Source organism: Nerophis ophidion, linkage group LG02 (assembly GCF_033978795.1).
Source record: "Nerophis ophidion isolate RoL-2023_Sa linkage group LG02, RoL_Noph_v1.0, whole genome shotgun sequence".
Lineage (NCBI taxonomy): Eukaryota > Metazoa > Chordata > Actinopteri > Syngnathiformes > Syngnathidae > Nerophis > Nerophis ophidion.
Window position 1 is genome coordinate 54,627,512 of NC_084612.1, and position 14,747 is coordinate 54,642,258.

The 14,747-nt window shown below is 42.6% G+C and overlaps 1 protein-coding gene across 1 annotated transcript in view; it reads right to left on the reverse strand.

The window, feature by feature from the left end:
* gli1 (GLI family zinc finger 1) overlaps positions 1–14,747 on the reverse strand; it is a 187,765-nt gene that overhangs the window by 12,767 nt on the left and 160,251 nt on the right. The window contains exons 4-11 of the mRNA XM_061886684.1: positions 13,390–13,473; positions 9,764–9,962; positions 9,416–9,584; positions 9,207–9,314; positions 4,652–4,792; positions 1,630–1,779; positions 1,395–1,559; positions 1,065–1,307 (exon numbers count right to left, since the gene is read on the reverse strand). Coding sequence (XP_061742668.1) covers positions 1,065–1,307; positions 1,395–1,559; positions 1,630–1,779; positions 4,652–4,792; positions 9,207–9,314; positions 9,416–9,584; positions 9,764–9,962; positions 13,390–13,473 — 1,259 coding nt within the window. The remainder of the gene's footprint in view (positions 1–1,064; positions 1,308–1,394; positions 1,560–1,629; positions 1,780–4,651; positions 4,793–9,206; positions 9,315–9,415; positions 9,585–9,763; positions 9,963–13,389; positions 13,474–14,747) is intronic.

Sequence of the window (14,747 nt, forward strand, 5' to 3'; positions counted from 1 at the left end):
ATGCTATTTAGGCTAGCTGTATGTACATATTGCATCGCTATGCCTCATTTGTAGCTATATTTGCATCCAGCCTTTCCCCGCACCCACATTTAATGCTAAACAAAAACATACCAATCAACAGATTCAAGTTGCACCAGTGTCATAAGATGCGAAAGTCCCTCGTTTGTTCTGCACATTTTACCGACAATAGCGATACTACGACAGAGATGGCACAGAGATGTGTGAATATCCTGCGAAACTCAAAGCAGATGCATTTCCAACGATAAAGTCAACGAAATCACAAAGGTGAGTTTTGTTGATGTTATTGACTTATGTGATGTTATTGACTGATGTGCTAATCAGACATATTTGGTCACGACACGACTGCCAGCTAATCGATGCTAACATGCTATTTAGGCTAGCTGTATGTGCATTTGTAGCTATATTTGCATCGACCCTTTCCCTCCACCCACATTTAATGCCAAACAAACACTTACCAATCGACGGATTTAAGTTGCTCCAATGGTCAAAAGATGCAATCGTTGGTTAGAAGGCGATCACCGAATAGCTTCGATAGCGATTCGCTCAATAGCTTCAGTTTCTTCTTCAATTTCGTTTTCGCTATCTGCCTCCACACTCCAACCATCCGTTTCAATACATGCGTAATCTGTTGAATCGCTTAAGCCGCTGAAATCCGAGTCGGAATCCGAGTCTGAATCCGAGCTAATGTCGCTATATCTTGCTGATCTATCCGCCATGTTTGTCTGTGTTGGCATCACTATGTGACGTCACAGGAAAATGGACGAGTGGATTTACAGATAGCGAAAATCAGGGACTTTAAAGCCTTTTTTCGGGATATTCCATGATGGGTAAAATTTTGAAAAAAACTTCTAAAAAGTAAAATAAGCCATTGGGAACTGATTTTTATTGGTTTTAACCCTTCTGAAATTGTGATAATGTTCCCCTTTAAGAAAAGATAAGGTACTTTATTTACACATATTGGGGAGCCACACAAATTGATGTGGCGGGCCACAGCTGGCCCCCGGGCCTTGAGTTTGACACCTGTGATGTAGACCATTTCTCACCAGAGCATGGTCAGGTGCCATAAGTTTGCAGTCCTCCCGGCGTTTCTCCTCCTTCTCCAGCAGTAATTCAGTACTGGGACCCCCGGGAGTCATGGCTGAGCCCGGCAGCCGGGGGCCCGTGTCGCCTCTGTGCTTCTTGGTAATGTGGGCTTCAGGTCCGTGCACCGTCTTCACATGCTTACGTAGCGAGCTCGGGTCTGTGTAGCGCTTTGTGCACCCGGGGATCTTGCAGACGTATGGTTTCTGTAACACAACCATGTGTCAGAGTCATTTTTTTGTCATCTACATTCTCCATATTTTTTTGGTTGTTGTGTTTTTATACAGTTCTACCTCATTGGAATGGGTTCGGTTCTGGTGCTTTGCCCGGTCCGAGGCGTTGGAAAAGGCTTTGTTGCAGCCCTCATGTTCACACACGTATGGTTTCTCTCCGGTGTGAGAGCGCAGGTGTGTCTTCAGGTTCTCCAGGCGAGAGTACGCTTTATTGCAGCCTTCAAACTGAGCCCAAATGGAGATATTAGTTTAAGCATTCCTCAAAATACCATGTAAGGCTCAAATGAGTACGCACAGTGCACTTGTGTGGTTTCTCTCCTGTGTGTCTGCGCATGTGGACCACCAGCATGTACTGGGCTTTAAAGGGCCTCTGCTCGCGAGAACACTCCTGCCAGTGGCACACAAACTCCTTCTTTTCACCGTGGATGTGCTCATTGTTAATGTGCTGGAGGGACAGAGAGAAAAATGCAACTTTGGTTTGGCGTGGAGTCCTCTTTATGTACAGTCCTGGTCAAAAGTTGACATACGCTTGTAAAGAACATAATGTCATGGCTGTCTTGAGTTTCCAATAATTTGTACAACTCTTATATTTTTGTGATAGATTGGAGCACATACTTGTTGGTCAGAAAAAAAATTAATGAAGATTGCTTCTTTTATGAATTTATTTTGTTGCATCTGACCACAGAACTTTCCTCCAGAAGGTCTTATCTTTGTCCATGTGATGTCAGATGAAACAAAAAAGGAGCTGTTTGGCCACAATACCCAGTAGTTTGTTTGGAGGAGAAAAGGTGAGGCCTTTAATCCCAGGAACACCATGCTTACTGTCAAGCATGGTGGTGGTAGTATTATGCTCTGGGCCTGTTTTGCTGCCAATGGAACTGGTGCTTTATAGAGAGTAAATGGGACAATGAAAAAGGAGGATTACCTCCAAATTCTTCAGGACAAGCTAAAATCATCAGCCCGGAGATTGGGTCTTGGGCGCAGTTGGGTGTTCCAACAGGACAATGACCCCAAACACACGTCAAAAGTGGTAAAGGAATGGCTAAATCAGGCTGGAATTAAGGTTTTAGAATGGCCTGACCTAACATCTTAAAGGCCTCCTGAAATGAGATTTTCTTATTGAAACGGGGATAGCAGGTCCATTCTATGTGTCATACTTGATCATTTCGCGATATTGCCATATTTTTGCTGAAAGGATTTAGTAGAGAACATCCACGATAAAGTTCGCAACTTTTGGTCGGTAATAAAAAAGCCTTGCCTTTACCGGAAGTAGCAGACGATGTGCGCGTGACATCACAGGTTGTAAAGCTCCTCACATCCTCACATTGTTTACAATCATAGCCACCAGCAGCTAAAGTGATCCGGACCGAGAAAGCGACAATTTCCCCATTAATTTAAGCGAGGATGAAAGATTTGTGGATGAGGATATTGAGAGTGAAGGACTAGAAAAAAAAAAGTAAAAAAAAAAATAAAATACAAAAAAAAGGCGAGGGCAGTGAGAGCGATTCAGATGTTATTAGACACATTTTATAGGACAATTCTGGGAAATCCCTTATCTGCTAATTGTGTTACTAGTGTTTTAGTGAGATTATATAGTGCCTGAAAGTCGGAGGGGTGTGGCCACGGGTGTGGTGACCGCCAGTGTCTCCGGTGGGAGGAGGTAATAGTCCGCAGCTGCTGCAGGAGGACGCAAGCTCCGCTCATAACTACGGTAAGAGCCAACTTATTACCACAATTTTCTCACCGAAACCTGCCGGTTGACATGTGGTCGGGATCCATGTTCGCTTGACCACTCTGTTCCATAGTAAAGCTTCACCTTCGGGAATTTTAAACAAGGAAACACCGGCTGTGTTTGTGTGAGTAAAGGCTAAAAGCTTCCCACCTCTATCTTTCTACTTTGACTTCACCATTATTAATTGAACAAATTGCAAAAGATTCAGCAACACAGATGTCCAGAATACTGTGTAATTATGCGATTACAGCAGACAACTTATAGCTTGGATCGGGCTGGAAAGTAATGTCCGCTACAACCCGGAACGTCAAATGCACGCGTCATCATATGCATTAGATTAGATTAGATGGATAGTACTTTATTTATTCCTTCAGGAAAATTAAAATTTTCAACACAATCCCATTCAAGATCAGACAAACATTAGAGGGAGACAGAACAGGATCGCTGACGGGTCTGCCGGCTTCCAGCGCCCCTTATAAAAAAGGTGAGATACAGGTAAACAAGTGGGGGGGATGGGAGAAAAAAATAGAAGATTAAAATAAGATAAAATAAAATTTTAAAATCGGTCTAAGCCTGGGCCCTGGAGAGGGGTCCAGACTGAGGCCAAGGGAAAAAAACAACAAAAACTCATAGCCATAATACACATCATCATACTGCGACGTTTTCAACAGGACACTTCGCCGGGAAATTTAAAATTGCAATTTAGTAAACTAAAAAGGCCGTATTGGCATGTGTTGCAAATGTTAATATTTCATCTCTGATATATAAACTATCAGACTGCGTGGTGGGTAGTAGTGGGTTTCAGTAGGCCCTTAAGGCAAAAGATGTTTGTTTACATGTTTTTTTATATCTCTTTGCTATTTGGGCTTATCGGACCCTAATTACAATAAAAACTAAAAATCATATTTTAATATGACGTACTTAGTCCATAAGTACACAAATGTGTACTACATGTGTAGTGACATGCAAATTTTTATTTTTACACTTTTTTTTTCCAAATTTCATTGTATGTTATACTCTTCTGACACCACCAGATAGCAGTATAAGTGTCCATATGTCGGCATAAGACCCCAATTCAGTAGTGTACACAGTTTTGGAAATAACAGCTAAAAGGTGCTGTCCACGCATGTGGCCACTGAGGCCTTTAGAGGCTAAGCGTGTGGACAATGCCGAAGAAACAAGTCCATGACAGAAAAACCAACACATTTAGCTGAACTGCACCAATTTTGTCAAGAGAAGTGGTCAAAAAATCAAGCAGAACCTTGTGGATGGCTACCAAAAGTGCCTTATTGCAGTGAAACTTGCCAAGGGACATGTAAGCAAATATTAACATTGCTGTATGTATACTTTTGACCCGGCAGATTTAGTCACATTTTCAGTAGACCCATAATAAATTCATAAAAAATGCAAACTTCATGAATGTTTTTTTTTGGTGTATGTATGTGCTCCAATCACTCTATCCCCAAAAAATAAGAGTTGTAGAAATGATTGTAAACTCAAGACAGCCGTGACATGATGTTCTTTACACATGTATGTTCACTTTTGATTATGACTGTAAATATTGCTCTCTGTATCTGGTTCTTACATGAACAAGTTGGTCCTGCGTGTCAAACTCCTTGTTGCAGCTCTCCCAGTGGCAGTTGGTTTCATAGACAGCCTCTGGTTCAGGCTTGCCGTCCTCCTTGTCCAAGTCATCCCTACCATCCAGGAGACCCAGGAGGGGATCCTAGTGAAGCATATGCACACCAAACATTTACAGCCTGCTCGACTAAGATCCAAACACCAAGTGCAAACACTAAAATTGTGTGTACCATGTGTGGGGATGTTGCGTGTGATCTACTAAGACTGTGTGTACAATTGAAAAGTGGTGCAGATCGTCATTTTTAAACATCATTCAGAAGACACCCAAACGCATCAATTGAATTTGTTTTCATCGGCCCATTGAGTCATCCAGCAGCTACAAAACTATAAAATTATATATTGTTGAACGGACAATGTCTAATATTTGTATTTTGGACAGTCATTACATGTTGACAAGCATACGCAGGATGGAGATAGAGCTTAAAGGGGAACATTATCACCAGACCTATGTAAGGGTCAATATATACCTTGATGTTGCAGAAAAAAGACCAGGGTTTACTACACATTAATTTATGTGTGGCGGCTCGCCACGAAAAAATTACGGCCGCCACAAAAAAAATAAAATAAATAAATAAATAATAATAATATATATATATTTTTTTCTGGCTTTTGACTCGCTCGACCGCTCATAAAAGCAATGGGACTCTGTCTGTGAATGGAGCTTGTAGTTACATATTGTATAAATATGTATATACAGTGGGGCAAAAAAGTATTTAGTCAGCCACCAATTGTGCAAGTTCTCCCACTTAAAATGATGACAGAGGTCTGTAATTTTCATCATTGATACACTTCAGCTGTGAGAGACAGAATGAGAAAAAAAATCCTGGAATTCACATTGTTGGAATCTTAAAGAATTTATTTGTAAATTATGGTGGAAAATAAGTATTTGGTCAACCATGCAAAGGTCTCACTGATAGAAGGAGGTTTTGGCTCAAAATCTCATGATACATGGCCCCATTCATTCTTTCCTTAACACGGATCAACCGTCCTGTCCCCTTAGCAGAAAAACAGCCCCAAAGCATGATGTTTCCACCCCCATGCTTCACAGTAGGTGTGGTGTTCTTGGGATGCAGCTCAGTATTCTTCTTCCTCCAAACACGACAAGTTGAGTTTATACCAAAATGAATACATGGATGATACAGCAGAGGATTGGGAGAATGTCATGTGGTCAGATAAAACCAAAATAGAACTTTTTGGTATAAACTCAACTCGTCGTGTTTGGAGGAAAAAAAATACTGAGTTGCATCCCAAGAACACCACACCTACTGTGAAGCATGGGGGTGGAAACATCCTGCTTTGGGGCTGTTTTTCTGCTAAGGGGACAGGACGATTGATCCGTGTTAAGGAAAGAATGAACCACACCACCACAAATAGATGCCTGACCTGTGGGAAACACTGAAGACCATATGTTTTTTTAACCGATTTCCGAACTCTAAAAGGGTGAATTTGGCGATTTAAACGCCTTTCAATTGTTCGCTGTCGGAGCGATGACCTTTCACCCGTGACGTTGCAATGGGAAGCAATCCACCATTTTCTCAAACACATTACACACACAAGTCAAATCAGCTCTGTTATTTTCCGTTTCTTCGACTGTTTTCCGTATCTTGGAGACATCATGCCTCGTCGGTGTATTGTCGGAGGGTGTAACAACACTAACAGGGACGGATTCAAGTTGTCTTACATGGAGTGTGTATCGATTAGCACGGAATGCTAATCGATGCTAGCATGGCAGAAATGGCAAGAATGTGTGGATATCCTGCGACACTCAAAGCAGATGCATTTCCAACGATAAAGTCAACGAAATCACAAAGGTGAGTTTTGTTGATGTTATTGATTTATGTGCTAATCAAAAACATATTTGTTCACGGCATGACTGCCAGCTAATCGATGCTAACATGCTATTTAGGCTAGCTGTATGTACATTTGTAGCTACATTTGCATCCAGCCTTTCCCTCCACCCACATTTAATGCCAAACAAACACTTACCAATCGACAGATTTAAGTTGCTCCAGTGGTCAAAAGATGCAATCATTGGTTAGAAGGCGATCGCCGAATAGCGTCAATAGCTATTCGCTCAATAGTTTCAGTTTCTTCTTCAATTTTGGTTTTCGTTATCTCCCTCCACACTCCAACCATCCGTTTCAATACATGCGTAATCTGTTGAATCGCTTAAGCCGCTGAAATCCGAGTCTGAATCCGAGCTAATGTTGCGATATCTTGCTGTGCTATCCGCCATGTTTTTTTGTATTGGCGTCACTATGTGACGTCACAGGAAAATGGACGGGTGGATTTACAGATGGCGAAAATCAGGCACTTTAAAGCCTTTTTTCGGGATATTCCATGATGGGTAACATTTTGAAAAAAACTTCGAAAAATAAAATAAGCCACTGGGAACTGATTTTTATTGGTTTTAACCCTTCTGAAATTGTGATAATGTTCCCCTTTAATCACCGCTTTTTTCCCACAACCTTGTGTTTAGTAACTGTGTCAGTTTGCACATACTTTTCAAATGTGCTAAAATTAAGACGCAAAACGTCTCTTGCAGTTGAGTTTCAGTCCTGATAAATCACACTCGTTGCGCTAATTGATAGCATTTGCATTTTCTCCACCTGGTATTGTGGACGTTGTGATGATCAGCAGATATTAGGCATAGTCATGAAGACAGACGCGGTAAATGAATGAATTGCTCACTAATGAGAAACAATCCTACACGCTCTGCGTGTACTATCAACTTTGCATGTGTTTTAAACCTTCAGTAGATATTACAATTATTACATTTTAGGAGGCCTGATGTGTGTAGAAACACACTCACCAAGTCTATAACAGAATCAGAATTGGCCAAGTAGGCTTGACAGACACAGCATTTGTTCAATTTAAACAATAAACATTAACAATGAAGTAAAAATACAAACAAGTACTTAAATGACTAAAAGATGAAAGGCTAATAAATAATAGTGAGTAGAACAGAGGTAAAAGGACGATGAGGTGAACATGAGTTCTACAATCACAGTGGCAGCTGAGTTCCACAGTTATTTCACAGCGTTCACCAGTTTTTTGGCCTGAGGGGATAAATTGTTTGTTTCTTATGCATTTTTTCACGCACATCTCCATATATTATATCATTGGTCATGTAAACTTGTGTCAAAATGAATCATGACAAGAATGAACGAAAAAAATAAATAAAATGTTTGTCTAAATTATTTAATTAAAGTCTGCAATTTTTTTTTACTCGGACAAAGAGTAGTCCGAATTTCCAGAATGTTGGAATGTGTCAAGGGTGGAATGGTTTGAATGGGTTGAAGAATGTGGGGATTGTGGAAGTTTGAAGAATGTCCCATTCATTTCAATTGGAATTTAAAAAAAAAACGTGTGAATTTCGGGAAAAGCAGGACATTTTTTAAAAATGGTATGAAAAAAACTTGAATGGTCTAAATGAGTTGAAATGGTTGGTGTTGAAATTTTTCAAATCGGTAGAGAAAAAGGGGACGGCGTGGCATAGTTGAGAGAGTGGCTGTGCCAGCAACCTGAGGGTTCCTAGTTCAATCCCCACCTTCTACCATCCCAGTCACGTCCGTTGTGTCCTTGAGCAAGACACTCCACCCTTGCTCTTTTGGGACCTGGTTAGCGCCTTGCATGGCACCTCCTGCCATCAGTGTGTGAATGTGTGTGTGAATGGCTGAATGCGGAAATAGTGTCAAAGCGCTTTGAGTTCCTTAAAAAGGTAGAAAAGCGCGAGACAAGTATAACCCATTTACCATTTACTATTTAGAAATGTTGAAGTAGTAACATGTTGAAATGAGAAATGGTATTACGGAATTCCAGGAATTGCAGTAAAACCAGGATTTTTTTCAGTTCAAAAATCAACTTTGTATTTTGTCCTGATTAGGAGGAATGTTCTAATGGTGGAACGGTTGAAATACGTTGAAAAATGTGGAAGGAGTAGTCACCAGAAAAAATGGTGGAAATAGGGCATAGGAAAGGCAGGAATTCTGGAAAATACTGGAATTTTTTTTAACTTGGAAAAGGAACTTGAACTTGCCACTTTCAATCAGCAATCTGCACACCTGAAGCTGATGAGACCTGCCTTTTTAAGCCGGTGCAAACCTGCGTTCCGGGCCAGAACGTAGTCTCCTATTCAGTACAGTCAGCCGTAACGTCTCTATGCTCTCTCCATCCCCTGATTACGAGCTGTGTGTCTCGTCTCCCTGTGTTCCCCTCTGGTTCCCTGGCTGCCCCTTTTGGATCCCGACCTCCCGCCTCAACACGGACCTGTTGTTGCCTCTCTCCTGCCCTTTACCTCAGGGCAGGTCTCTGGACCTCTGAGCCTGCCCTGCCCCCTGTCGGACTTCTGCACCGCGCTCAACACTCATCAGTTAATCTCTACACGTAGTCGCACACCACACATATTTTGGATTAGCTACACACTTCATTTTCTATTGTAATATAAAATGAATACAGAGCTAAGACGACACGTGTACAGTATGTAGCATCTTGTTCACCTGAGTACCAGTAGAAGAAGGACTGGCTACATCTCCCTCAGACCTCTCCTCCAAGTTCTTGACATTCATGGCATCCATCACTGCCCCCAGCCCCGGCTCAGTCTTCAGCTGGAAAACACAAGACAATAATAATAATCATACAAATGAACCATTTCTTTATCACAGAGTTTTGTCTATACTAAGTTAAGTGAGCAGCAAGGTGGTCTTACCTGTCCGTGTTTGGGTGCGACATGGAGACGTGGGTTGTGGGGGGGTAGCCGTGGCGCCTGGCATGTGGCCGACGTGTGGGACCCCAGAGGCGTCAACCCAGTTCCCCCGTAGAGGGCGCCATGCTGCCTGGAGTGGCAGTTCACATTGCTGGAGTAGCTCAGTGATGGACTATGGTCACATTTACATAGCAAAGAAAAACTTTAATTACAAACAATATCAGTGTCCAAAGGTAGGAAACCCATGTTAGTAGAGCACCACAGTGTAGTTCACCAGACAACCTTATGGTAAAAAATTGCAAAGCACTGTATTTGTATTCTGTAAAGTAGAAAGAAAGAGTCAAGTCTGACCTCATGGCGCCCACAGACAGATGGCCGTACGAGCTGGCACCGTTGGGGGTACAGCGGGCGTTGACGAAGGCCACCAGGGAGTTGGGAGACGTCCTAATGACCGTCTGCAGGTCCACGCTGGGGTCCGACAGCGGCGAGATAGACAGCGCTCGCTTCTTACTCAGCTTCAGCATGGAGCGCGGCGTGGAAAACCTGGAGCCTGGAAGCAGGAAATAATCGATTTTGTGTGAATGCTCCAAAGCAGGGGTCACCAACCTTTTTGAAAGCAAGAGCTACTTCTTGGGTACTGATTAATGTGAAGGGCTACCAGTTTGATACACACTTAAATAAATTGCCATAAATAGCTAATTTGCTCAATTTACCTTTAATAAATAAATCTATTTATATAAAAAAAATGGGTATTTCTGTCTGTCATTCCGTTGTGCATTTTTTTTTCTTTTACGGAAGGTTTTTTGTAGAGAATAATTTTAACGTAAAAATAATCCCGTTTTTCCTGCAATTCCAGGAATTCCATAATACCATTTCTCATTTCAACATGTTACTACTTTGACATTTCTCCACAGATTTTAAATATTTTCACACCAACCATTTCAGCTTTAGCGGTCGCGGAGGCAAAAACTCGGACATGGGAAGAGTTCGGGGAAGCCATGGAAAACGACTTCCGGACGGCTTCGAAGCGATTCTGGACCACCATACGGCGCCTCAGGAAGGGGAAGCAGTGCACTATCAACACCGTGTATGGTGCGGATGGTGTTCTGCTGACTTCGACTGCGGATGTTGTGGATCGGTGGAGGGAATACTTCGAAGACCTCCTCAATCCCACCAACACGTCTTTCCTTGAGGAAGCGGTGCCTGGGGAATCTGTAGTGGACTCTCCTATTTCTGGGGCTGAGGTCGCTGAGGTAGTTAAAAAGCTCCTCGGCGGCAAGGCCCCGGGGGTGGATGAGATCCGCCCGGAGTTCCTTAAGGCTCTGGATGCTGTGGGGGTGTCTTGGTTGACAAGACTCTGCAGCATCGCGTGGACATCGGGGGCGGTACCTCTGGATTGGCAGACCGGGGTGGTGGTCCCTCTCTTTAAGAAGGGGGACCGGAGGGTGTGTTCAAACTATCGTGGGATCACACTCCTCAGCCTTCCCGGTAAGGTTTATTCAGGTGTACTGGAGAGGAGGCTTCGCCGGATAGTCGAACCTCGGATTCAGGAGGAACAGTGTGGTTTTCGTCCTGGTCGTGGAACTGTGGACCAGCTCTATACTCTCGGCAGGGTTCTTGAGGGTGCATGGGAGTTTGCCCAACCAGTCTACATGTGCTTTGTGGACTTGGAGAAGGCATTCGACCGTGTCCCTCGGGAAGTCCTGTGGGGAGTGCTCAGAGAGTATGGGGTATCGGAATGTCTTATTGTGGCAGTCCGCTCCCTGTATGATCAGTGTCAGAGCTTGGTCCGCATTGCTGGCAGTAAGTCGGACACGTTTCCAGTGAAGGTTGGACTCCGCCAGGGCTGTCCTTTGTCACCGATTCTGTTCATAACTTTTATGGACAGAATTTCTAGGCGCAGTCAAGGCGTTGAGGGGTTCCGGTTTGGTGGCCACGGGATTAGGTCTCTGCTTTTTGCAGATGATGTAGTCCTGATGGCTTCATCTGGCCGGGATCTTCAGCTCTCACTGGATCGGTTCGCAGCCGAGTGTGAAGCGACCGGAATGAGAATCAGCACCTCCAAGTCCGAGTCCATGGTTCTCGCCCGGAAAAGGGTGGAGTGCCATCTCCGGGTTGGGGAGGAGACCCTGCCCCAAGTGGAGGAGTTCAAGTACCTAGGAGTCTTGTTCACGAGTGAGGGAAGAGTGGATCGTGAGATCGACAGGCGGATCGGTGCAGCGTCTTCAGTAATGCGGACGTTGTATCGATCCGTTGTGGTGAAGAAGGAGCTGAGCCGGAAGGCAAAGCTCTCAATTTACCGGTCGATCTACGTTCCCATCCTCACCTATGGTCATGAGCTTTGGGTCATGACCGAAAGGATAAGATCACGGGTACAAGCGGCCGAAATGAGTTTCCTCCGCCGGGTGGCGGGGCTCTCCCTTAGAGATAGGGTGAGAAGCTCTGCCATCCGGGAGGAGCTCAACGTAAAGCCGCTGCTCCTCCACATCGAGAGGAGCCAGATGAGGTGGTTCGGGCATCTGGTCAGGATGCCACCCGAACGCCTCCCTAGGGATGTGTTTAGGTCACGTCCAGCTGGTAGGAGGCCACGGGGAAGACCCAGGACACGTTGGGAAGACTATGTCTCCCGGCTGGCCTGGGAACGCCTCGGGATCCCCCGGGAAGAGCTAGACGAAGTGGCTGGAGATAGGGAAGTCTGGGCTTCCCTGCTTAGGCTGCTGCCCCCGCGACCCGACCTCGGATAAGCGGAAGATGATGGATGGATGGATGGCATTTCAACTCATTCTAACCATTTAAGGTTTTTTTTTACCCTTTTTTAAAAAAAAGTTCTGCTTTTCCCAAAATTCCCACATTTTTTGAAATTCAAATTGAAATGAATGGGACATTCTTCAAACTTCCCCAATTCCCACAATCTTCAACCTATTCAAACCATTCCACCTTCAACATATTCCACCATTATGGAAATTCTAAATTCCCCTTTTCCAAGTTAAAAAAAAGTCCAGGATTTTCCAGAATCCCTGCTTTTCCTACTCCTTATTTCCACCCTTTTTTCTGGCGAATTCTTCATTCCAAATTTTTCAAAGGATTTCAACCATTATTCCATCGAACAATTCTTCTTGTTTTTTGAACTGCAATTCCAGGAATTCTGTAATACAATTTCTCATTGCAACATGTTACTACTTCAACATTTCTCTACTGATTTGAAAAATTTCAACACCAACCATTTCAACTCATTCACACCATTCAAATTTTCTTTTTCTTTTTTTTTTACCACTTTTTAAAAATTTCCCGCTTTTCTCGAAAGTCCCAAAACATTTTTAAAATTCCAATTGAAATGAATGGGACATTGTTCAAACTTCCACAATTCCCACATTCTTCCACCTATTCAAACCATTACACTTTTGACACATTAGACCATTCTGGAAATTCGAACTACCCTTTTTCAAAGTTAAAAAAAATTCAGATTTTCCCAAAATTCCCTTGTACCATTTACTACTTAAACATTTCTTGCACGATTCAAACAAATCTAATACCAACCAATTCAGCTCATTTAGGACATTCATGCTCCTAAACATTTAAAAAAAATACCGCTTTTCCTAAAATTCCCAGATTTCCTGGAGGTTCCCATTAAAATGAATGGGACATTTTCCAAGTTGCACAATTCACAAATTTTTCAACCTATTTAAACTATTCCAAAACATTCCACTCATCATGGACAAACTAACGCTTTCTCAAGTTCCAAACCAAATTCCGTTTTTCCTGGAAATTCCAACTCTCCAACATTCAAACCATTCTAACATTCAAACCATTTAAGCGTTTAAACAATTTCAACATTCAAACCATTTCTACATCCATCCTAAATTCCATTAGCATTTCACTTCAACTTCAGCATTGGAGCATTCACACGCAATTCCGTAAGGAATTGCCTCTTCTAGTTTCTTTATAATTTTCCTTTTTTTTAGTTTGATTTGTCTCACCGTCCCCTGAGCTCATGTGATCTGAGTTGAAGTTGTGATGAGAGGACATCATGTTGTTTTGGTTGCAGTAAGGGGCGCCATTGCCTAAGAAAAATAAAAAAGAGACGTCAGTGAAAACAATGAGAAATCATTTTTTTCATGTAAACACACTACTGATGTTGAATATTGTGGTTATTTTATTCTGATGCTTGTATTTCTTTCATTTGTTTTAATCGTTGTTTTTTCCTCAGTGATATGGATCTTCCTGCATCTGAAATAAATGACTATACATGCTAACTACAGTATGTTTGTATGCTATTGTCAATGACTTTAGCAGTGTTTTTCAACCACTGTGTCTGGTGTGATCTGTGGGAGATTATGTCATTTCATCTATTTAGGTTAAATATATTTTTTGCAAACCACTAATTATAATCTGCAAATAATGTTCCGCTGTTGAGTGTCTGTGCTGTCTAGAGATCGGCAGAGTAACCGTGTAATACTCTTCCCTATCAGTAGGTGGCAGCAGGTAGCTAGTTGCACTGTAGATGACGGGAACATGGTTTGTCGTGATCACAATAAGCAGACGACAGCGGGAGGCAGGGTGCAGGTAAAAACGTATCTAATGCTTAAACCAAAAAAATAAACAAAAGGCAAGTGCCGCTAAGAAAAGGCGTTGAAGCCTAGGGATGGCTATGTGAAACAGATGGGAAAAAAGTAAACGCTGGGGGAGGATGAGTAAAAAAATACAATCCAAACTGGGCTCCTAGCGGGGCCCAATCTGGAGTGGGAAAAAACGTACATCTCAAGACTTGCAACAGAGGGAGTGGGGGCTACGGTGGTAGGCTGCAGCTCTTCAGGCGGTGCCTAGCCATCCATCACCCTTTTTTGATTGATTGCTACTTTTATTAGTAGATTGCACCGTTCAGTACATATTCCGTACAATTGACCACTAAATGGTAACACCCGGAAAAGTTTTTCGACTTGTTTAAGTCGGGGTCCACGTTAATCAATTCATGGTACAAATATATACTATCAGCATAATACAGTCATCACACAGGTTAATCATCATAGTATATACATTGAATTATTTACATTATTTACAATCCGGGGGGCGGGATGAGGAGCTTTGGTAGATATCAGTACTTCAGTCATCAACAATTGCATCAACAGAGAAATGGACGTTGAAACAGTGTAGGTCTTCCTTACAGAGGTGGGTAGTAACGCGCTATATTTACTCCATTACATTTACTTGAGTAACTTTTGGGATAAATTGTACTTCTACGAGTAGTTTTTATGCAACATACTTTTACTTTTACTTGAGTATATTTATAGAGAAGAAACGCTACTTTTACTCCGTTCCATTTATCTACATTAAGCTC